This window comes from Agelaius phoeniceus, chromosome 2 (assembly GCF_051311805.1).
Source record: "Agelaius phoeniceus isolate bAgePho1 chromosome 2, bAgePho1.hap1, whole genome shotgun sequence".
In the NCBI taxonomy this organism is placed as follows: domain Eukaryota; kingdom Metazoa; phylum Chordata; class Aves; order Passeriformes; family Icteridae; genus Agelaius; species Agelaius phoeniceus.
Window position 1 is genome coordinate 89,630,754 of NC_135266.1, and position 22,335 is coordinate 89,653,088.

A 22,335-nucleotide genomic window follows, 5' to 3' on the forward strand; every position below is an offset into this window, starting at 1 on the left:
CATCTCTGATTTCTAAGCTTTTCATTTTTAAGTTTTGGTACCAGTCAAAAATTTTGAAGCTGTAACTTCAGTGAATATCTGAGTTTTGTTTCTGGAAGGCAGTAACAACTCTAAGAAGTGATACAGCTTCCTCAGCTATGCAGGCACTGCCTGCCTCAGCAAAGAGACCTCTCAGTCAGTAAGGATACCAGGAAGAGCTTTTTTTTCCTGTAGTGGATGGATGGTAGGAGACAATAAAGAAAAGAAAACCCTGTAAAAATCAGGGATTGTTGCTAAAAATAATGCATACATTCTCTGAAAGCAAACCTAGACCATCTAGAGTGCTAGGGTTGCAAGTGCTCAGAAATAGAACCTACTAAATCAGAGCAGTCTGCCAATCTGTAATAATGTATATAAACACACAGGAAAACCACACAGGAGCATGTATAAACAAGTTTCCTTGTCCCTGCCCTAGCTTTTATTGCGTTTAACTTCTCACCTCATTATTTTCTTTCCTCCTCTACCTTTCTTCTCTCACAGTTACCATCACAGCCCTGTTCAGAACAAACTTCCGCATGGATTTCCCCTTTGACCTGCAAGAGCTGCCAGCATTTGCTATAATAGGGTGAGTTCCCAGGAAACTGTTACCTTGCTCTACAAAGGTTGGAATATGATCTGTGTTAGGAATTCTTCTGCCAAAAAGTTACAAACATCACTTTTAGTCACTTTTGTTGTGGCAAATAAGGCTTCTATTTGTTGGAATTCTTCCTTCAGAAATGGTGCCCACGTATCACAATTGCTAAGGAAAGAAAAATGGGTATTATTTAAATGTTTTTTATTTCCTTTCCATGTATCTTTTCCAGAAATTAAGCTTGGAGGTAAAAAAGAAAAAGAAAAAAAGTAAGTCTAACTTGGTCAAAATTCTGGAAATAAATTTACTGAATGGGCCTTTAACTGTTTTCATATTATCCCCAAATGAACTGATCCAACAAGTATGGCCATTTCACATGACAAAGATGGAACAAAAGGTTTAACCTGAAGTTTCCTTTTCACAAGCTCAGACTGATTATCCTTTTTGAGAGAGCTTGGTACACCTGACATGGTGACAAGGGTGATCAACAGTAATTAGATTCAATGAGAATAATTTGGTTAATTTGGAGGAAATGAAAGAATAAGCTTAAGAAAAATGAAAATTGGGAAATACTAGAGAAAAGATGAATTTGGAATTGCTGTGGGGAAAAATCTGTGGTTAGAGCTTGAGGGAGGCTCTGGGGAAATCAGAGCAGTAATGAAAGGAATACACTGTAGGAACAAACGCCTGTTCTGGTGTTGTGAACATATTCTCTTGCAAGACCTCCATCCAAGACTAGAAATATATTTGAGGTTTTCCAGCCTATTTTAGTAGGCTGCTCTCCTACTAATTTACTTGAATATGAAATCAAGTGGGGTTTTTTAAAGACATCAGCTATATTGAAAAATCTGTGAATACATAGGAGCTTTTGCTAGCGACATGTATTCACTTTGTTCTTCCCCTTAAACAGACTTGCCTAATGAACTTGGAGGAATCTACTGGTTTAGATTGGCAAGGAAAAACATAATCCTTGTGGTTTTACAGCTGGTTGTTAGAATACAAAACTTCTTGTCACTATGTTTTGGACAGAGTTGACAGAGCTGGCTTTTTTCAGCATTTCACATAGGCTAGGAAATAAATATATGACAAGTGCAAAATGCTTTCAAATGCCTGGGTGTCCAGCGTGGTCTCTAAAATAAAAAACAACCCCAAAGGCTTGGATAGTCTTGGATAAAGTCTACCAACTTGGAATGCTCCAAATTCTCTCAAGTCTCAAAGTTGAACATTCTTTCTACCCAACATATTTCTTCACCTTCAGGTGGGACAAGCACTATCAATGGGTAGATCTTGTTTTTCTGTGTCACCAAATGTTAATTTGCATAATTTGTACAGAAGGAGCACTTCCTGTTTATTGATAAAATGATAGACAGGAATGGAGAGACCTACATTTTAATATAAAATATTATAGAGCAATTCAGTTGAGTGTGCAGTCTTTAGGCTTATATTGCCTAAGGGACTGGTCTATTTTAAACACTGTTTTAATCAGTGCTGGCTTAAAATATTGAAGAGTAATTCATTGAACATGTTTGTCTGTGAAAAGATTTATATTTAGTTTAAATGTGTTTCTCTGCAATTTTTAAATGATAAAGCAGGATTATTTTCAACATACAATGTTTTAAGTATACTGAATAATTCATTGAATGAGATTTGGCAAAAGCATGCATAACATATAACAAAGCAGAAGTCCATTAATTTTAGAAATTAATAGAATGAAAATATTAACTGTTTATCCTCAGTATTATGTGGATGATTGCTTGCCACCTAAAATAAAGCTTCCCCTTACCAATTCTAAATGCAATCTTTTTTCACTCTTCCTTTTCTTTTCATGTTCAAGTATTAGGCCCTATTTATCCAAGTCTCATTAAGCTCCAGAGCCTAAGGATCACACCAATTCTTAGACAACTACACTTTTTTTCTTACTTTATTAAAATCAGGAGCATAAGCCTAAGTTATTAGGATCATAGAAATGATATACTTTGCTTTAGGCATAAGAGTTCCAATCACTATTAGTAATTGTTGTAGGTGTATAATTTTACTGAATCAGACTCAAAACTCCCCTCATTTTTACTATTTTCTGTTCCAACCTGATGTTTAAATTCTGACAATATTGCTCTTCACCCCGTTGCTCTTCATGAGCCCCCACTGAGAACTGTCAGTCTCTTTTTATAAAGTATTTTATAGATTTTCCCCTGTTAGCAAGAGAGAATTGGTAAAATGGTAGTATGCATGACAAAGGTCCAAGATAATTTCTCCTCTTTCATCAGGGAGTCAATATCTTCAAATGAGCTGCTGCAGGAGTAACCCTCCAGCTGACATTCAAAAGACTTCACGAGCAGCTGAAGATTAAACCACTTAAACCCATTTTCTTGGTTGATGGTTTGTGTATTATCTGTTTTTTGGCATGATTTTGTTTCTTTTTCTCCGTTTTAGCATATGTTCTGGATTCCTTGGAGCCTTTTTTGTTTATCTCAATCGCCAAGTGGTCCTGGGCATCCGACGTCATAAAGCCCTGAGCCAATTTCTCACCAAATAGTGAGTACTTGTGAAGATACTCTCTTTAGTGACCAGATTCTTACACCCTACTGGTACTGGATAGTAGTAAATGCTTTCTGGAAGACAGCAGACCTATTTTATGTGTAAGATGAAAAATATGAGAAACTGCTCCTGTATGAGAGAAAGATCTCTGCAAACATCAAGAGAATTTTTCCTGCACTGGATTTTCCTTTTGCTCAGCCTCCATAGTTTCAAATAGCTTCTTGGTTTGGAAGGGAGACTCTGCAATATTTGTTAAGAGGATAAGGCAAACTATTAATTGGACAGAAAATATTTTTATTTAGAAAGTCAATGATCATGCTTTTTAAAATCATGCTATTTCTGGTTTGTTTGGGATTTTTAGGATCTGTGAAAAATTCAACATTATTTATATTTTAGGAAAATTAAACACAACTGAAATCTAACTATGTTTTTAAAATATGTAATTTCGTTTTTAATCAAAGTGTTGGCATAAATGTAAGGAATGTGCTCCATTCTTATCAAGCAAAAGCTGAAACTGATAGTAACCAAATGGTGTGGAATGCAGCATGGAAGAGAAATGAAAAAATGAAATAAAATTCTTGACAATAAAGTTTTTACAGGACACTTGAAGATACTGTTTTCCCCTCTCTAACAGTGTCCTAACCTCCAAAGTTCATAAATTGAACAAGATAAGAAATGGTGGCTAGCTGTAAATGTCTTCAGTCTCTTTACAGAAAACGATCTGATACTATGAGAATTTTTGAAGTTGAGAGGCATGGAGGACTTTATTTCTTTTCCACTCACAGGCCTGACCAGAAGAAAACCACTAAATAAACAGAAGTTCAAATTAGCTTACTTTCTTACATGGAAGGAAAAACGTCTTTCCTCCTCATGTAGCCTTACCCACAAACAGCTGCAGGGCTATCAAATCAAGTTAATACAGAAGTAGAGCAAAGCCTGAAAAGTGGGAATTACTTTTCACTGATTTCTCAAAATTTTTTAGGTCCTTGGACTGAATCAAATTAAAGGTTATATTTTGTCTTCCCAAATCTCAGCCAATGCTTCCTGTAGGAAACAGTAACTTGCCAAGGGACACATGACAGGATTAGTCCAGCACAGGGAAGCAGTTTAGGCTCATGTTGTCTCAGTGCTTGGGAAGTGTCACAGTGGAGCAGGGCATTAAACTGCTGCTAACAGCACTCCAAAACAATGGATACAAATACAGAGAGCTTCACAGAAATAGCATTCCTAGTCCTGAAGTGATGGTGCTGCAAGAACAGAATGTGAAGCCACATTGTAATAACTTTCTTCCTTTGTAGCCGACTGATATACCCCGCGGTTATAACCTTCTGTATAGCGTCTGTGACGTTTCCCCACGGATTTGGGCAGTTCATGGCGGGAGAGGTGAGACTGGAAACCCTATTATCAATTTTGTGCAGTTCTTTGGAACTTTATCTCCTTATCCTCTGCCCCAATAACCTTGTGTCAGGGAAAAGGGAAGAACGATATGGGAGGAGTTTGGACTGAGGAGGCACTATATGATCTCTGCTACCTCTTTCATAGAAAACTTGAAAAGGTGCACTCTTCTAAGCAAATAATAAGAAAGATGTTACCCCATGTGTAAAAGTAATTATCCACTCCTCTAAGCAAATAATAAGGGAGATGTTACCCTGTGTGTAAAAGTAATTATCTCTTCACCTGTTGAGTAAAGTTCTGTCTCTCTTCCTGCAGATTAGAAATGTGAATTAAGTCTCACAGTCATGAATTCCTACAGTAAAAATCTCCTCCACTTCCTTGCAATAGAGATAAAATATTTACTCCATCTGATCTCATGACTCATACCTGTTTTTTTGCTGTTTAGTTGATGCCACGGGAAGCCATCAGCACTCTCTTTGATAACTATACCTGGATCAAACACTCTGGGGACACCCAGATCCTAGGGAAATCTGCTGCCTGGATCCATCCTAAAGTCAGCGTCTTTGTCACCATCCTGCTCTTCTTCCTCGTGAAGGTAGGAAGCCCAGCTCACCATAACCCTTCTCCACTCAGACTCAATGTCCTTTGAATGTCCTTCCCTTCTGTAAAGCAGTTTGTGAAACACCAATGAGGAGCTCCTGGGTATTGAATGAAGCACTACAGCTGCAATGGATTCCTACATCTTCTGATGTGATGTTTGTCCACCTTGAATGACCAAAATTATTAGGGAATAGTTTCCTTAATATAGTGACCTTTTCTGCTCCCTAGGTCATTCTCCTCATGCATCCTGCTGAATGACCTTTGGTGTCCACTGTGGAGTAGCTGGTAGGGAAAACTAAATCAGGAAAGATTTCTCAATTTCCAACAGAATAAATACTTGAATAAAAAGCTCTCAGATAATTTATGTTTTATCTAAATGAGGTCTAAATACAGTCTATTTGATATTCCTGACTTCATATAGGAGACAAATAGGAATATGCAAGCACAATCTATAGCTGTGTGAGACTCAAGGATTTGTTAGCAGTCCATCAAAACTTGATGGAGAACTGCAGTTGGAAACAGTTTTGCTCACATCCCAGACAGCAACAGCAGATTAAAAGTTCTGAGCTGACATCATCTGTGGAAGTTGCAACTGTTCAGCCTTGAAAGGATCAGCTGTGTAATTGGCATAGGACAGAGCAAAAAAAAAAAAAGACACTTGAAAGAAGGAAACATCATTCCAATGTTCAAAACAAAAGTAGCAAGAAGGAGGTTTTCCTAAGATGAAAGATAGATAGATAGATAGATAGATAGATTTAAAAATATCATAGAATAAGTGCTAATTCTTTTATTATTTACTTATTGCAAAGGGGAAGAAGAGCTGAGGCCACCTTGCAATGTCAGTTGAAAATTTCGGTAGATCAAGAACAGCTATCAATGACTGATTGACAGAATTGTTTCCACCTAAAGTAAAACACTCTATCAATTTCTGACAGGTAGTTAAGGGTTCTCCTTCTGTGATAATTCTTATTACAGTGTACCAAGCAGAAAAGGTCTTGTTTACTTGAAGAAAAGAGGAGAGGAGAAGAGGAGTGGACTACAGGGTATGTCGGTCCTGAGTCCATCTGTTTGCCTTTGGAGGAGCTGTACCCTGAGTCACTAGATTCATTGGCATTGTCCTGCTAACTAAAGGCTTTCTCTACTCACTAGATAAGATGCTCTTGATTTTCTTCTGGATAAATTCAGCATTGGGATAGACCACATAAACAAGAAACTGCTATTATGACTCTGGGCAAAGGCCTGGCCTGATTCTCCACTGAAGTATAATCAGTTTTCAGCTGTATTTGGCCAGGTTTGGTACTGCAAAGATAGTGCTCAGTTAGCAGTACTACACCTCCACAGCCTTCTGGTCTCTGTAGCCAGGCTGGGCACAGAGTGGGGCAGCAGGAAATGCTACTGCTGCTCAGTAACAACTGTACCCTCTGCCTCTGTTCTAGTTCTGCATGGCTGTTATTGCCACCACGATGCCAATCCCCTGTGGAGGCTTCATGCCTGTTTTCGTATTAGGTGAGTTTCAATTTTGTTTTGCAGCACATTCATCTGACAGGGGGAGAGAATAGGAGAGACATTGCCTACACACCCAGCAGGGTTCATCTAGCATATGAGGAGTCATCACTTGCTGTCAATGACAACCTGATTAGCAGTCCATAGACCAGCCTCGGGGTCTGCTTTTGACATTTCCTCAACCCCCCAAAACCAAATGCCAAGTAGGTAATCCCCACCCTTTTCCATAAGGAAGGCCACACTTGGGGACACATGCTGAGCCACGGCCTTCTTATCTCTATGCCTCTTCACTTATATCCTATAATTAATAGTAGCTGCTCCTTTCACCCTTGAAAGCCAGCCAGAAGAGATAACCTCAAAACTAGTACCTGCAATGTAATCTAACTCCTTTCTTCTGATTGAAATGTGATAGCATAAAAAGTTTATTGACTTTTAACTGGTTTTAATTCCAATAACAACAAAAAAATCACAATAATGTGATGTTAATGTCTAGAAAGAGAGGCTACGTTAGACTGAGCTATACAAGCTCATGACGTTCAGCATTCAGTACCCATAACTCTCAAATGAAATAGGGTGCTCTAAGGACCTCTGAGTTCTGGCAGGCAGCTACTGAACATGAAGCAGTAACCATGCCCTTGCAGTGATGAAGGCTAACCAACATCAGGGTTGTATTAGGAAAAGACCTAGACAGCAATGCAAAGAAATTGTTTCTATGCATTCAGCATTTTGGATACAGTTCTGGAACACTGTGCTGTTTTGTGTCCACCAGTCCAAGAGATCCTTGCAGACTTGTAACCTGTCTGAACAAGACATGGGTACTACATCTCACTTTGAAATCAGCCCTTTTCTGTGCAGGGGTCAGAACAAGACCTCCTGAAGTCCCCTCCCACAAAAACTCTTCTGTGAGCTGGGATTCTAATGCTTAGACATTCACAGTATGAGAGTCTAAAGGGCTGTAACTGTGATCTGGACTGACATTGTACACAGCCTGAAAATATGCCCTCCAGCCTGGGAATCACAGCTACTGCTGTGCCTGGTGTGCCCAAGGGAATGAATGAGGGGTCAACTGTATTTACCAATCTTAGTACCCTTTTTTCCTCTTTTAGTCTAACTTCTGTATTTTGTAACTGAGAACTACTCTTCAGTTACCAATGTCATTATAATGTAAGTTTAGGCTTCGTTTCTGTAAGAAAATATCCAAGTGCTTGCACAACACAGACTGGATGTTCTTTAAATGTTAACTCCATAACTGTCAGTGATATTTTTCAGGTGCTGCATTTGGACGTCTCATTGGGGAAATCATGGCATCGCTTTTTCCCAACGGGATCCTCTTTGACGACATTCTCTACCAAATCTTACCTGGAGGGTATGCTGTCATTGGTGAGCCTCCACACCTTCCTTTTTCCTCACCTGGTCCCACTGCTGTAATTTTCCTGGTTGACATGACATGCTGTTTCTATATGACAGTCTTCTTCTCTCCCTATTCCTTCTCCTACCTGGGAAAGGTGCAGCAGCTTTGACAGGAGCGGTGAGTCACACTGTCTCCACTGCTGTCATCTGCTTCGAGCTGACGGGTCAGATCTCTCACATCCTGCCCATGATGGTGGCTGTCATCCTTGCCAACATGGTGGCCCAGAGTTTGCAGCCCAGCCTCTACGATAGCATCATCCAGGTGAAGAAGTTGCCCTACCTGCCAGACCTGGGCTGGAATCACATAAGGTATAGTAGCAAAACAGGCAAGAAAATAAAGCAGGAGAGGTTAAGACCACAGGGGAATAAAAGGTTATGAAAAGGCTCCAGTACTACAAAGGAATTAAGAAGGCCTGCAGTAAGAAAAAAACAAGTGTTGGGGTAGAATTAGGTTTCATACACAAAAATGGAGAAAAGTCCTCTTCTTTTTTTCACTGAAAGCACAAGTTTGAATGACCTGCAATGTTACTGAATTTGTATTAATACTTCCAAGTTGCTTCATCTTAAAAATTTAAAATTCAGGAGTCTCATTTATCTAAATTCAGTGGAGTTTGGATATTTTTCCTCAGCAAATGAGCAAATGTTTGAAATACTTTACTTGGATATTTTGCTTGAAGCAAAACTCAGTTTTTCCTATAAACATCTTCCCCTCTCTAGTATATATCATACATATGGGTATGTATATAAAAACCATCTATACACACATGTTTGCATGTGTGTATGTTATGGGGAGGGGTAACGGAGTGAAATACAACTGTAATGGAAATCCAGTTAATCTGTATTTATCCTCTTGGAAAGTCCTCTGGTTACTCTCACAGAAGATATTTGGCAGCTGTATTTTGAGCACTTTTTTAAAAAGTAGTCATTTGGGTATTTCTTTAGAGAATTTATGTGCTTGGCATTTTAATATGCTAACTCTTCCTCTTATTCTCCCCAAATTCGCAGCAAATACAATATCTTTGTTGAGGATATTATGGTCCAAGATGTGAAATTTGTTTCCTCCAACTGTAAATACCGAGACTTGCAAGAGGTACTCCAAAGCACCACAGTGAAATCTTTGCCTTTGGTGGACTCGCCAGGTAGGCAATGTGGAGAAACTGGTCCTTCCTGAAGACTGTCTCAGCTTGGAGAAACTAGCTTTCAAATTACATGGTGTGAAGCAGGCAGTGTGACCCACCACATTAAAAAAAAAAACCTAAAAATCTCCCACTGTGGATGATGTATGGCAGATGGCTATTTCAGCTGGCCAGACAGGGAAGCTGGAGTGTGGGCAGTGAAGCAGATCCAGCACATAAGGGAGGTGTGTGGGAAGTCTCCAGACTGAACTGTGACAACAGGGCCCTCCTGGGATCCTGCATGAGCCAAGAGCATGTGTGGGGTGGCACAGCTCAGGACAGCAAGGTCCCTTCCCACAGCCCCACAGCCTAGGAGCCACCACAAGGCAGGTCAGTCACTCTGGTACAGCTCTAGATAGTACAAGCCTGAGCACCTAGAAGGGGCTGGAAGGAAGAAGGGGTGATGTGTGGAAGGGGAACTTCAAAACCTGGAGGTGGTTTAATGGCTTCCCTGCTCTGTGTTGCGCAGAGTCCATGATCCTGCTGGGGTCCGTGGAGCGGTCGGAGCTGCAGGCTCTCCTCCAGGCACACATCAGCCCAGAGCGGCGGCGGCTCCTCAACAGAGAGAGGCAGCAGAAGCTGAACGAGGCACCCTACAGTGGACCCTGGGCAAACCTGCCCAAGCTGAAGCACGAATCTTTTGCTTATGTCGATGAGGATGAGGATGCAGAGAAGGGAGAGGTGAGGGAGGGAAGTGGGCAGACTGCAACATAGAGACTGCTTGGAAGCAGTTAGGCATTTGGGGAGGCTGAGAAATAGAGGGCACAAGGTGGACTTTATTTTCTCTCCTTTATGTAACAGCTGCCTCGGCCTCCAAGTCCCACTCCCAGTTACCCAGAGGAGCCAAATGGCCCAACAAGTCCTCTTAAACAAATGCCTGAGACCTTGGAGCCCCAGCAGCATCCAGGTATGGTAACTTCTGTCATGGCTCAACCATATCCTAGCCGTCTTGGGGAAGCTGTGTGTATCTGCCTGTGTGAGGGGCTCAGAGACTGAGGAGGAGCTTTCTCTGCTGTTCCTGAAGGACACTTTGTTAGTGCACCCCAACATCAGTGTCATGTACTGGGAGATACCTTCTTTTGTGATCGCTCAGACAGCACGGAATAATTAGGCCCACTAAGGATGGACTCTCTCTGTCTCCCCACTCCATTCTTTGCAATAACACCTCCTTGGACATTTTCTGTAGAGTCTGCATAGAATGGTCCCATCTTTGGCTCCTTCACTACGTGAGTGAATCTCCCTGGGGAAAGCAGCCTGAGAGCTAAACGTGTTTTACACTAAGTTTTTGAGTAGCTTAGGCTGTTACTCAGCCATCTCCAAAACTGAAAGGCTCCTCCCTTGGACACACATCTCTTTGATTCAGCTGCATCAATGTGATGGACAAACATTGATGTATTGTGCTCTTCTGTGTCACACCCAGCTCTGTATTAGCTTTGCTTTTAAGACTGTACTCATAGCTCATTGCTGATTTATTTTTCATGTATATGTGATGCAGGATGGTGGGTTGTTTTTATCCTTTATGCATCCTGAAATATGCAGAGTGAGTAAGCACAGTGATGTAGCCCAGTCTTGAGAATGAGTACAGAGGATAGGGCTTTAGCTCATGCTTTTAGGCACCCAAGCATTACATGTACTAGAGCATATAGCACATTCTGGTTCATTAACACCCCTCATGTGTGACTAAACCTTTAAGGCATAGAAAAATCCACTTTATGCTTCTAGAACAGGGAAGTGGTGGGGTAGCCATCCACCTATCCTACCAAAGCAGAAAAAGAACCACAAATGAAAACAAGGACAGTGTGTGAAACATTTTACATGAAACTAGAACTGGGTGACCCAGGAATGACAAAGGAAGTGGAACAGGAATGAATTCATGAGACCTTGCTTTTCTTTTTTTAGTTTGGCTCACAGCTATCACTGTTTCTGACCAAACTTCCTCCACAGCCTTGCTCACAACAGCACCAGGCCCTGTATCCTCCTCTTTGCTTACTCCTTGGCTGGGAGTATAATTCTGATCTTTTCTATTCCCATCATTCCACTTCTGGCAGAAAGCATGGACTCCTCACCCCTTGGCACCTGTCACATCCAGTTTGTTGAAATGTTTTGTTGCATGGTAATATTCTTTCTGGAATGTCCCAGACACCATCTTACAAACTGAATGCCAGATTTTGACCAGCCCAGCTCTATCATGTCCCTCATAGCATTTCCCAGCCTGCCTTGGCTAAGAGGATGCATTAGGTGTGGGGCTTTGTATTTTTGTCTCTCACTTGTTCTTCTCTCTTATCCACGTGTTTGTTCTCATCCTTCAGGCAGTTTCAGGAGTCTGAGGAAACTGATCCAGCAGCTCTTGTGCCATTGCAGCCGTCCACAGGAAACAGAGAGCACCATCCAGGTTAGGGCTACACAGAGCCTGGTAGTACCCCAAAGAGGGAAGGGAATGCAATGGAACTAGAAACTTGAGACATTCAGCATTTGGCTAAGGCATGGACACAGATATGGTCCTGAACTCTGACAGCATCAGTGGGGAACTCCCTCCAAGGAGAAAGGGTGTGATTACTGTAAAGGAGTGTGCATCTTCCTAAAGAGTCGCCTGTGCTCAGGTCTCAGGCTACCATCATGATTGAGTTTGGACATCTTTCCTCTGTGAAAAAAAAAAGATATTTTGGCTAACATGCAATAAAATGCAGTTCTATTCCATTTGGCAAACAGTTTTGGACAGATGGAGAAAAATGAAAAAAAAAAAGCTTTTGGCTCTTGCCATGTTAAACTTGCCCTTGGTTATCTGACACATCTGCACAGGGTTTGGGGATAACAGACAGAGCTTATGGGAGACCCATCCACTCCAGGACAGTGGTTGGACCCTATGTGGGATATCCTGAGAGCATCTAAATCAGTATTAGATGGCCATGTTTAGGCACCTGAATTGCTCCAGCAGAACTCCATGGTGAACTGTCATTGGCAAGGGAAGCACAGCAAGGGCAGAATACACCATATAATGGATGAGTATAAAGAAAATCTAAGCACTTGGAAAATCTAATACACCATTTGGAACAAAAAGGGGACCACATGGGGTGAGGAGGCTGTGCAGATTTTCCCTGTCTGTACTCTGTGAAACTGTTGGTTCTTTGGCTGTCCTGAAGAGTGTTTTCTCCTACAGGAGCCAGTGGAAGTCATTGAGACAATGACACCAGAAGAGGTAAGATGAGGTGCAGAAAAAGAGTGAGGTCATGTGAGTGCTCCTTGTACCCATTTCCTATCACTTGCAATACTCCAGGAACCTCAGTGACTGGCAGATAAAGCTATAGCCAAAGTAAATTTCTTCTTGGAGTGGCACAGTGGGCAAGTCTCACCCATAAGAGAAGAGATTGGCTAGATGTGCTGGTAAGACTCTGACTAATCTGATCTAGCTTTGAAGTCAGCCCTGCTGGAGCAGGGTTTTGGACTAGAGGCCTCCACAGGTGCCCCCTCATCTAAATCCTTCTGTTGGCCCATGTTGTTCCTTCATTTCTTACACAATGGATCAATTATCTTGCAACAACAAGGGGAAGATGTACTCAGAAAGGAAAGCTAAAGATGTTCACTCCCTCTTTAAGAAGGAAAAAACAAAGCCCCGTCTTCTCAGAAAATCTCTGAATTACCCTGTTTCCACAGGGACTTGACATCTGGCAAGAAAGGGAGAGGAAACCTGAGGGGTGAGATATTACAGAAAAGATGAATGCTGTACATCGGAAGGAAGAAGCACTAACAGGAGGGGACTAGTTTGGGTACACAAGACAGCAATGCTGCAGGTAGCTGTAAGAGTGACTCCCCTTCTTTCCTGTGTCAGATAGATGCCTGGGAACAGGAGGAGCTGGACAAGAACGTGTGCTTTGACAGCTGCCGCGTAGATCCCTCCCCTTTCCAACTGGTGGAGAGAACCTCCCTGCACAAGGTGAGTGCAGATGTCTCCCTGAGGCATACATCACTTTTCTCCACTCATTCCAAGTGCAGTTTATGACTTATTTCTTCTCCTTGTCTTCACCTACAACTACTATAACCAGCCACTTTCACATCGAGCTACAGAAGTGAGCTTGTTCCTGTAATCTTCTCTGTGTATCTCTAATCTCCTGCAAAATGAAAGCCTTTGTGATAAGAAGTCTGAGTCCATTTATTTAAAAAGCTTTTGGACAAAAATAATCTGCTACATTAACAGCAGCATTGTGTGCCTTGCTGCTGGGTCATTACACTGAGATTGACAATCTGCCCTGTCAGTGTGCAGCACTGGAATGAGCACTCCTCGATTTCTCAGGGTGTTTCTCAGAGGGTTTCAGAAACTCTCTACTCAGGGTGCAGAGTCTGCCTGTGTCACAGGCTCTTCATGGAACTGAAGCACAAGGAAAGAGGAAGCTGGATCATGCAGCATCTAGAGTCAGCATAGGATGACTGGGGAGTAAAGCAATCATTGTATGTCAAGAGGAAGGTAGGACTGGGCTTTCACTCAGTGGAAAGGGAAAGCAGTCTACTGAAGCAGAAGTGCACAGTGCCTGCTTTTATCAATATTTAATGTGAATGGTTAGCATAGGCCTTGTACTAAATTAATTAATTACTCTTAAGATCTCAGCCTTGAGCAAAACAAGAATAGGCTAGCATATAGTTCAGATGAGTTTCCTGAAGGGGTAGGTGAAGTAATCTGAAATCCACTAGCATTTATCTTTGAGAAGATAGGATTACAAAAGAAATACACTTGAAGGCTGATCATGGGTGAAAGTTTTGTACGTGTCATACAAAAGAGCAAGTGAGAAACTCTGAAATAACAGACAAATCAACTTAACTTGGACGCACCAAAAAAACCCAAAAAACCAAAAAAAACCCCCAAAAAACACAAACAAAAAACTACCCAGGAATAAATATAAATAATCAAACTATGTGAAATATGCATAGTTAGAGCTAAATGTGAGACTACTGACAATGAAAAGAATACCACAATTTATCATGACCAAGCTATATTAACCAGGTTTTCTTTTCTTTGGTTTTCTTTTACTTTAGAGTAAAATGTCTTGTTCTTGAGAAATCAGATTTTTCCTAGTTTACACTTGAACATGACATTCAGTTTCTCATATGATGCTAAAAATAAAGGTCAAACACTAGCTATGACAGAATGATTTCATGGTAAAGGCCACAGGTAAAGTCCAGCTAGAGCTCAGCTTCAAGAACCTGGAGGTTGGGAATATACCAGAGATGAGGACTGAGAAAGTGGAAAGTTTTAGAAACTCAGATCTGTGAATAATAGTAAAATAATGGGGTATATTTAGGCTGAAGAAAAGAAGACAGATAGCAGTGTGATATCTGTCCTTTCAAGGAGACTTTGTAAGAGAAAGGGAATAACTTGTTCTCAGTGTTCTCACTGCACTGGATGAGCAGCAACAAGCTTAAGCTTTCACAGAAAATATTCTGGGACAGGAAAAAAGAAATCCTCCATTGATAAGGAAAGCACTTCAATAAATAACCTAAGCAGCTTTCGACTGTATTTATATATGACTATATATTACTATACGGTAGTTCAGTTTCCAGCACCAAAAAGAAACAGGATCTTCACAGGTCTCCAAATGCACAGCAGGGGGTTGTATGTGAATCTCCACCAGCTGCAGGACTAGAATGACCTTGAGAATGTGCTCTCCATCATCAGCACAGTCCCAACTACACCTGCACAGCAGAAGGAGCAAAGAGCAGTATTTGGCAGATGCAAAAGGGCAAGAAGGGAAGATGTAATTTCTCACTGGGATAACTGCACAGTTTTCTGTCTTTGTGATTGCCATTTCTAAATCCTGAGTCCCAGCTCTAGCACCAAGTTCTGTGTTGCCCATTTCCAAAACCCCTGAGATGGTCTTTTGTGGTTTTTCTCCTAGACACACACACTGTTCTCACTGTTGGGCCTCAGCCATGCCTACGTAACCAGCATGGGGAAGCTGAGGGGAGTGCTGGCTTTGGAAGAGGTGAGTACACATCCTCTGCCATCCTCTTAAATAACGGCAAGTGTCCTGTGGATCACTGCAGTAACTCACAGGTGCTGCAAGTTCCAGCTGGGAATATATATAACCGCAAGTGCTACATTTTCAGTCCGGTGTTGAATTCTGAGTCTGCTATTTGGAAGCCACGTAAAGGAATGGATGACTGCATTTCAGAGGAGGCAGCAGGTGCTGTTTACAGGGATGTTAACAGGTTCATCTTTTGCATGAGTGCAGGCTTAATAGCCACTCTTAACTGAGTGGCTATTACTGTTTCTGAAAGATGTGTGGAATTTGTTGTTTACCACGGAATTTTTCATGACATCACCAGTGTAAAAGATTATCTCCACCGGCCCCAGAGGCAGAGCTGTGACTCTATTTGTGATCCCTTTACCCCAGGGAGTAGATGAACTTCTGCTGGGTAGGGCTGGGCCGGCCTCCCTTTCACGTTTTTTATTTCTGAAGTGTTTCTCTTTTTTCAGCTCCAGAAGGCAATAGAGGGTTCCACCCGCTCTGGGGTCCGTCTCCGACCTCCCCTTGCCAGTTTCCGTGACATCAGCCGGACTTCCATCACCGCCAAGGCCGGGCAGGGCGCGCAGGCGTGGGGCCGGGAGGACAACGGCACGGTGGCAGCAGAGGAGGCAGCAAACCTGGGCACTGAGAGCCCTCTGCCCCCCTGCTCACACTCCCCCCAGCCCTCACACTCACAGGAAGAGGGGGAAGTCCCCAGCTCCGCTTATGCCACGGATACCGAGTTGGAAGAGATGGAGCTGACAGGGCGAGTTGCTGAAAACATCTCAGACATCCTCAAAGACATAAACTTACGTACCACTGACCTGGATGAAGATGATGATGAGGATGAGGATGTTCCCTTATAGCTGGTGTGAGGGTAGCAGTCCATCACACTCTTCAGTGAGCCAGTCTTCTTGTGTTTGCTCCTCCAGGAGAAGCTTTTGGATGTTCTTTGCAATCCCCACAGAGGAACGATTTAGCTGGGAGGAGGGACATCAGACTGACCCTTTCTTCTGATGCTTTCCCTCTGGGCAGGCTGTTGGGCTGCTGGACTATTGGGGCGTGTGCAGGTGTCAGATGTGGACTGAAGGAGCCTGAGTGCAGGCAGAGCACACTGTAACAGGACATGGATACTGCTGACACAGCCAGGATGCCCTGGGTCAATCTGCCATGTGGAAAGGGAAGGAGGATCAGCTTTCACTCACCACTGGTGCCATCCTTCCAGCCACACCAGGCCTGCATGCAGCAGTGTACCACAGCCAGACCTCCAGCCTAGAAGCATACTGCTGCTTCTGACCGCCACCCTGTCCATGCTGCAGCAGCTCCTTTTCACTGGCTCTTATCTTGCACCCCCCCAAACATTCCCATGTAGAACATTTTAATTCTTTCTCAATTTTTACTCTGGGATTTTCCTGGATGGGGATGCAGTTAGGAGCTTCTCCTCTGTCATATAGCTGAGCCATGCCCTAAAAACAGATGGGAGGAAAGTATCTGGTGTGTGTCTCATGTCTTGAATTCAGCCAAGGCTTTAGAAAACACTGGAAGTTCCGGAAAAAAGCTTCTTTGTTTTCCCATCATCTCTGAAATTTTAAAACAGAATGGGAAAATCTTAAATGAGGGCATCCTCAGTGCTGGGGGAAGAGGAGTAAAACAGCATGTATGTACCTATATTTCAAAAAACTGTTTGTCTCTCTGAATCACTGTTCACAATTTTCCACAGTTATAGTCTTAAAAAATAAGAACTCAAGAAAAAAAAATAATTATGGGTGTTAGCAGGCTGCCAAGAAATACAGCAGAGGAAAGACAAATTTTCTACACTTTGAAAACAGGTTTCTTTCTGAAAACTCTTGCTCTCTTTTCCTGGTAATTCTACCCTGCCTACTTTCCACATATTTCTGCATACCTCAGATCTGAGAATTCCAGCTCTCACTTTTGCCAGCTTGTCTCTGTTGTGACTAACAGCAGAGACCTCAACCCTTGTCTGCAGCATCCCTCTCTATTCCAGTTCTAAATCTGGAGCAGATTTGCGTCTTGCAAAAAGACGTCTTGTCAGTTCGTGTCATGCATGCAAAACCTTGGCATCCAAAGGTAAGGTGCTGCTTTGTTTAATTCACTGCTCTTGTGAGGTTTTCTCAGTAAACAGGCAAAACCAAATTCTGTGTATTCTGCACCTTCTTCTAACAGTCTACATAGTTTTCTACCATATTTTTGGTGTCTCATACCTCTTAGATACAGCCCCAAGCAGTCTATTAGATGTGTTTCCACGTATCAGCAACAGAGAAGAAATCCAGGCTCTGAAAATACGTTCTTGAGGGTAATCTCATTCCCCTGCCTGATATTAGTAAAGCATTATCTAACTTAGAGTGACCAGTTCTACTTTAATACATGCTTTTCCATAAGCTGTCTCAGGAGCAAGTCAAAAATACCATTACTTCTAACCCAGTCACTAAAGGAAAATTCCCTCCTGGCTTTAATTCCAAGGATTGACCTTGCACCAATTGCTCTCTGATGATGCTTATGGGTGGGAGAGTCTGTGACAAGCTTACAGTAAAAGGAAATCTTCCCTGCTAGTCTCTTGCAGAGAGAGAAATTTATTCCTGCTGTCTGGAGTTCAGAGCCCACCAGGTCTGTTCTGTTTCAGGCACAAGATCACCCTTGATAAGCTAACTGGGGACAGCCTTTCCTGCCTTAATGATGTGCTCCAGGAGCCAGCCAGTCCTTGTGAGGAGACAGTGGTGATCTGAGGGCAAGTCCCTTGCACACAACAGCTGCTTGGCTCCACCAGAGGGGCACCTTTGTGTCTGCCAGGCATCAGCACGGCCTCCCCACTACCTTTGTGTCACCTTCTGCTGCCTGCAGGGAAGAGGCAAAACAACTGCTGCTTTTTTTTTTTTTTTTTCCCTCAGGGAATTGTGATAGTCCATTATATAAGCAGAGGAGAAAGGACATTCCTTTTACAAAAGCGTAAATATTCAGTGAGTGACAACATTGAGACCAAATGTGGTCTGAGAGTGCAGGCACACCCAAGAAGGATGAGTTTCTCCAAGTCATCCCCAGCCTTACTCTGCAGGCTTATATTTTACAGCTTAAGCACAGGCTTCCACTGAGACAGATGAGACAAGGAGAAACTTTGAGGCTGGAGTCAGCACACCTCCCCCTCCTCTCTCCTGAATGCAGAGACATGCTCTGCTCCAGTCCCACACTTCTCCTACAGTGTGTTACAGAAGAACTGGGATGTGACTGGCTGAGAAAGCAGATGGGAGTCTAAATCAAAGCCAGCGAGTGTGTGAGTCATGACAGACAGATTGTGAGCTGGGGGAGATGAAGCTGGAACAAAAAATGATGCACATGGAGAGGCCAGGGGAGTGAAACACTGGCTAACCTGGAAAGCTTCTTGAGGCTCACCACTTGAGATTGCAGGAGAACACATGTGTGCCCACACATGCACACCCAGGTACCTCTCCACTCCTGTTGCCTTTAGCTGTCCCTGGGTTACTGTGAGGAGCAGGATTGCTCTCTGGGGGGAGCTGAAAGGTGGCTGTAGCTGCTGCTCTTTGTGGACACTACTCAAGATCCATTCCAGGTATTGCCTCCACCCATGGAACAGAAGCAGCATCCATCTGCACCATTTTCTCACCTTTACTCATACATGAAAATGTGTAAGGAGCTAGGATGGGACAAAAAACACTCTGCAAAGATGGTCTGCAAAGGCTGAAGTTGTTTCCACTTCCATCTTATCAATAAAATCTTCACTGAGCTGATGCCGAGTACATTAATAGGTGCAAAATGTGCAGTACAATTATACTAAGCCTACCTTTGTCAAGGGAACTTTGGGCTTGTGCCCTCTCAGGCTATCTCACTACATCCCCTCAAAGTTTGAACTTGAAACCTTTGTCCAGCAAACAAAGTCACACTGATCTGTCACTCTAAAGCCTGCATCTCCCATCCTATCCAAACAGCAGAGATTTGATTAGCTACAGGAAAAAAACATTTTTTCCTCAACCCAAAATATTCCCAGAATTTGTATCAGCTGTGAGGTCTTCCCATCCAAAAATTCACATATAGCAAAAAACTGAACTCTTCCTTCACATGGCACTGAAAGGTGAAAGCAGAGTCTTGTTTTTAAATGCATCAATATAAAGAATTGAAAAAATAGGGAAGACTTAAGGTTGGTAAGACAACAAGTGGGGCTTTAGGTAGGTATGACATGGCTAAGAGACTTGGCCATGAGCCAAATAAAGGAGAAAACACATGGGGATGAACTACTGAACAACAAGAAAGATTTGCCTCAACAAAGTAACATTTTTGACTACCACTTGAGACTAAAGAAATTCTAGTTTTCTAAGCCTATGGACAAAAATAATTAGGACAGGCAGAAACAGAGAGATAGAGTCCATAAAAACAACATCCCCTTCTGCCCAGTTATGCAGATACTGTATAGAAGTGTGTGTTTTGTGGCCAAAGAGTAAAAGACCAGCAAAAACCAGCTGAGCAAGAGAAGATCCTTCTTTGCCAAATTAGTCCAAACCCAGGAAGGGTATAATTAAACACACACTATTAAAAATACAGTCACAGCAAGCACTAAGTTGCTCATGGCCACATAAGCAGATACTTGGGCACAGCTCTTATAAAAAAATAATCAACACTAGAGACCAATAATTAAAATTTACACATAAAAGCCATGCCTGAGCATTAGGGTTAGGGTCTTAAGATGTGATGCAAAACTTTTTAATGCTGTGTTTGTGGGAGACAAGCTTCAACCGGTCCTGACTGTGAGCCACAGGCTATTCTTGTGTGTCCTCCCAGCCACTGGACAGACAACCCTGTGCACGTGCACTCAGGCGCACACACACAACATCACCTCTGTCAAATCGTGGCTGTGCAGTAGCAGAAAACTCTTCAACCCAGTTTCCTGTGCCTTGAGCCACACCTCTCCTTCCCTCAGCTTGCTGGATGTCACCAAGTCCCAGTGCAGCTTTGTCGTAAGACAAGACTCTGCTGGGGACACTGCTGGGATTACTGTGATGGCTAAATGAGGTAGAGTCTCACCCAAACCTATTGCTAGTCCAAGCACTGGATTTTCAAATGAGCATTTGCTTCCATCCCAGCTTTTCAGTGTGCTGCTAGTGCAAACACCTTGTGTGTAGTAAAACCAGTTACAGAAACATATCTAGCCAACCTGAAGAATTGCACCTGATATGGAGGACAATGTCCAGCTGAGGAAAAGTCCTGTAGCAAATTCATAAATGAAACAGAATGCAGAGAAATGAAAATGTGAATTGCCTACTTTAGAGGAACAACAAGCTAAGTACTGCTAGTATCTGACTCTTTACTGAATGGCTACTCAGTTGGAAGAACAGAAGGGAAAGCTACAAGGCATACTGAGATATACTCAGAATTAAAGCCACATAAACTCAAAGTAGAAGCTTTTCAGTTTTTTCCACACAGAAACAAATGCAAAAAACAGTAATGGAAGGTTTATGAGAAATACATTTGAAATGCAAAAAAATCTGGTTTTTTCTCCCCCCTTTAAACTTCCATAGTGCACTTAAGCAAACAGGCTGTGAAAAGAAATGGGAGCCGGGATGGCTGGATTGTGACCAAACATGTCACAGAATCCTATGCTTAACTCAAACTGGCAATTTCTCTGGCACAGAAGATAAGATCTGTCTGAGAACCATGCAGAAAGTACCCTTGCAGCTGGCAAAGTGCAGATCCAGTGAGGTGTACAGCAAGAGTGCTCTTATGCCCTTTTTAGTTACCCTTCTCATTAATCACTTAGAAATAACATATGAGGTATTGTAAAACAGCAACGGGAGAGAAACATATGGCAGGTTTGCCATCTAGTCTAAACAAAGAAATAAGCAGAAAGTGGAGCTGAGAGCCTCAGGCAGATAGCATAGAACAAGGTTCATGCTGGGGCTAAGCAGCTAAATCCAGAGAAGACGAAATGAACTGAGGGGTAAGTCTAATCTAGTATGATGACAAAAGAGTTCTTTTAGGTGAAACATTCAGCAGCTGGACAGCATCTTCGCAGCATAATGTGAAATTAAGGAAAAAATATGTTTTTCCCATGCAGAGGTATAACTTCTAGGACCAGAGACATTTTGTTTTCCCAGGGACTCAAGTCTTAAAACATATGTGGAATAACTGATTTCATTTGATACACTACATTTCAAAAATAAAGTAGTTTAGAGGCCATTTGGGGAAAGAAAAAAAAACAACAACAAAAACTGCAACATCAACAACATCAACAACAAAAACCAAAACAAACAAAAACCACACACAAAACCAGGAGAGAGCACAGGGGAGACTTACAAGGATTGACAAAAATAAAATTTAAAAAAACCCTCTAAAACAACTAACAAAAACCTAAAGCAGTTAAGTAAGTGTGTCTTATGCAAGTCACAATTAATTCTATGAATGTAGTTATGCAGACATACATACCAAGTGGTGGGTGGCAACCTATTTGGTAGCAAAAGCAGGTAAACTGGAAAGAAGCAAATAAAATTCAAATAGAACACAGAAAGCAAAAATCAGTGCAATAGCTCTGGTTGTAAAATGTGCTATGCCTTGAGCAGGGCAAGAAACATGGCTTAGCTCCTGGAAGAAACAGAGTCTGAAAAGCACAAATATCTTGACAAGGAAATAATACCTTTCATGGCTAGAATTTAGAAGTCTCACATGGCAAACAAACTATGGCAAACAAGCTATTGGATCTACCTCATGTCCTGCATCAGAAGCAGAAGACACAACAATGTTGGAAGTGCAGAGATGTTTCCTTCCCTCTGGGTGGACCAATTCCCCAATTTGCTATGAGGACAGCGAGCTGAGAAGCATTTAAAACTGAAACGTGAACCCGGAGTCGTGCTACCCAATGTCAGTGCCTTATACAACCTAAGCATCAGACACCTTTCTGTGTCCTAATGGGCTGTTGTGAAATTTCTGTCCAACTCTGAGTCAGATGTGTCTGCATCTCACCAGTATTGGGACAAAACTTGTGTGTATCACCTGGAAAATGCTTATTCAGTAGAACAGGAAAACTCACTCTGTGCTAAATTAGAGGATTGTGTTGATGTGATGCTTTCTATCTTCAAACCTGGCCTAGGAT

The 22,335-nt window shown here is 42.3% G+C and overlaps 1 protein-coding gene across 1 annotated transcript in view; it reads left to right on the plus strand.

Moving 5' to 3' along the window:
• CLCN1 (chloride voltage-gated channel 1) overlaps positions 1–17,453 on the plus strand; it is a 57,150-nt gene extending 39,697 nt beyond the window's left edge. The window contains exons 9-23 of the mRNA XM_077174188.1: positions 520–604; positions 3,041–3,142; positions 4,444–4,528; positions 4,986–5,135; positions 6,577–6,646; positions 7,913–8,023; positions 8,149–8,362; positions 9,059–9,192; positions 9,698–9,909; positions 10,030–10,135; positions 11,538–11,620; positions 12,386–12,424; positions 13,055–13,159; positions 15,114–15,200; positions 15,695–17,453. Of these exons, the coding sequence (XP_077030303.1) occupies positions 520–604; positions 3,041–3,142; positions 4,444–4,528; positions 4,986–5,135; positions 6,577–6,646; positions 7,913–8,023; positions 8,149–8,362; positions 9,059–9,192; positions 9,698–9,909; positions 10,030–10,135; positions 11,538–11,620; positions 12,386–12,424; positions 13,055–13,159; positions 15,114–15,200; positions 15,695–16,090 (1,979 nt within the window). The 3' untranslated portion in view covers positions 16,091–17,453. The remainder of the gene's footprint in view (positions 1–519; positions 605–3,040; positions 3,143–4,443; positions 4,529–4,985; positions 5,136–6,576; positions 6,647–7,912; positions 8,024–8,148; positions 8,363–9,058; positions 9,193–9,697; positions 9,910–10,029; positions 10,136–11,537; positions 11,621–12,385; positions 12,425–13,054; positions 13,160–15,113; positions 15,201–15,694) is intronic.
• The last annotated feature ends 4,882 nt before the right edge of the window (positions 17,454–22,335 follow it).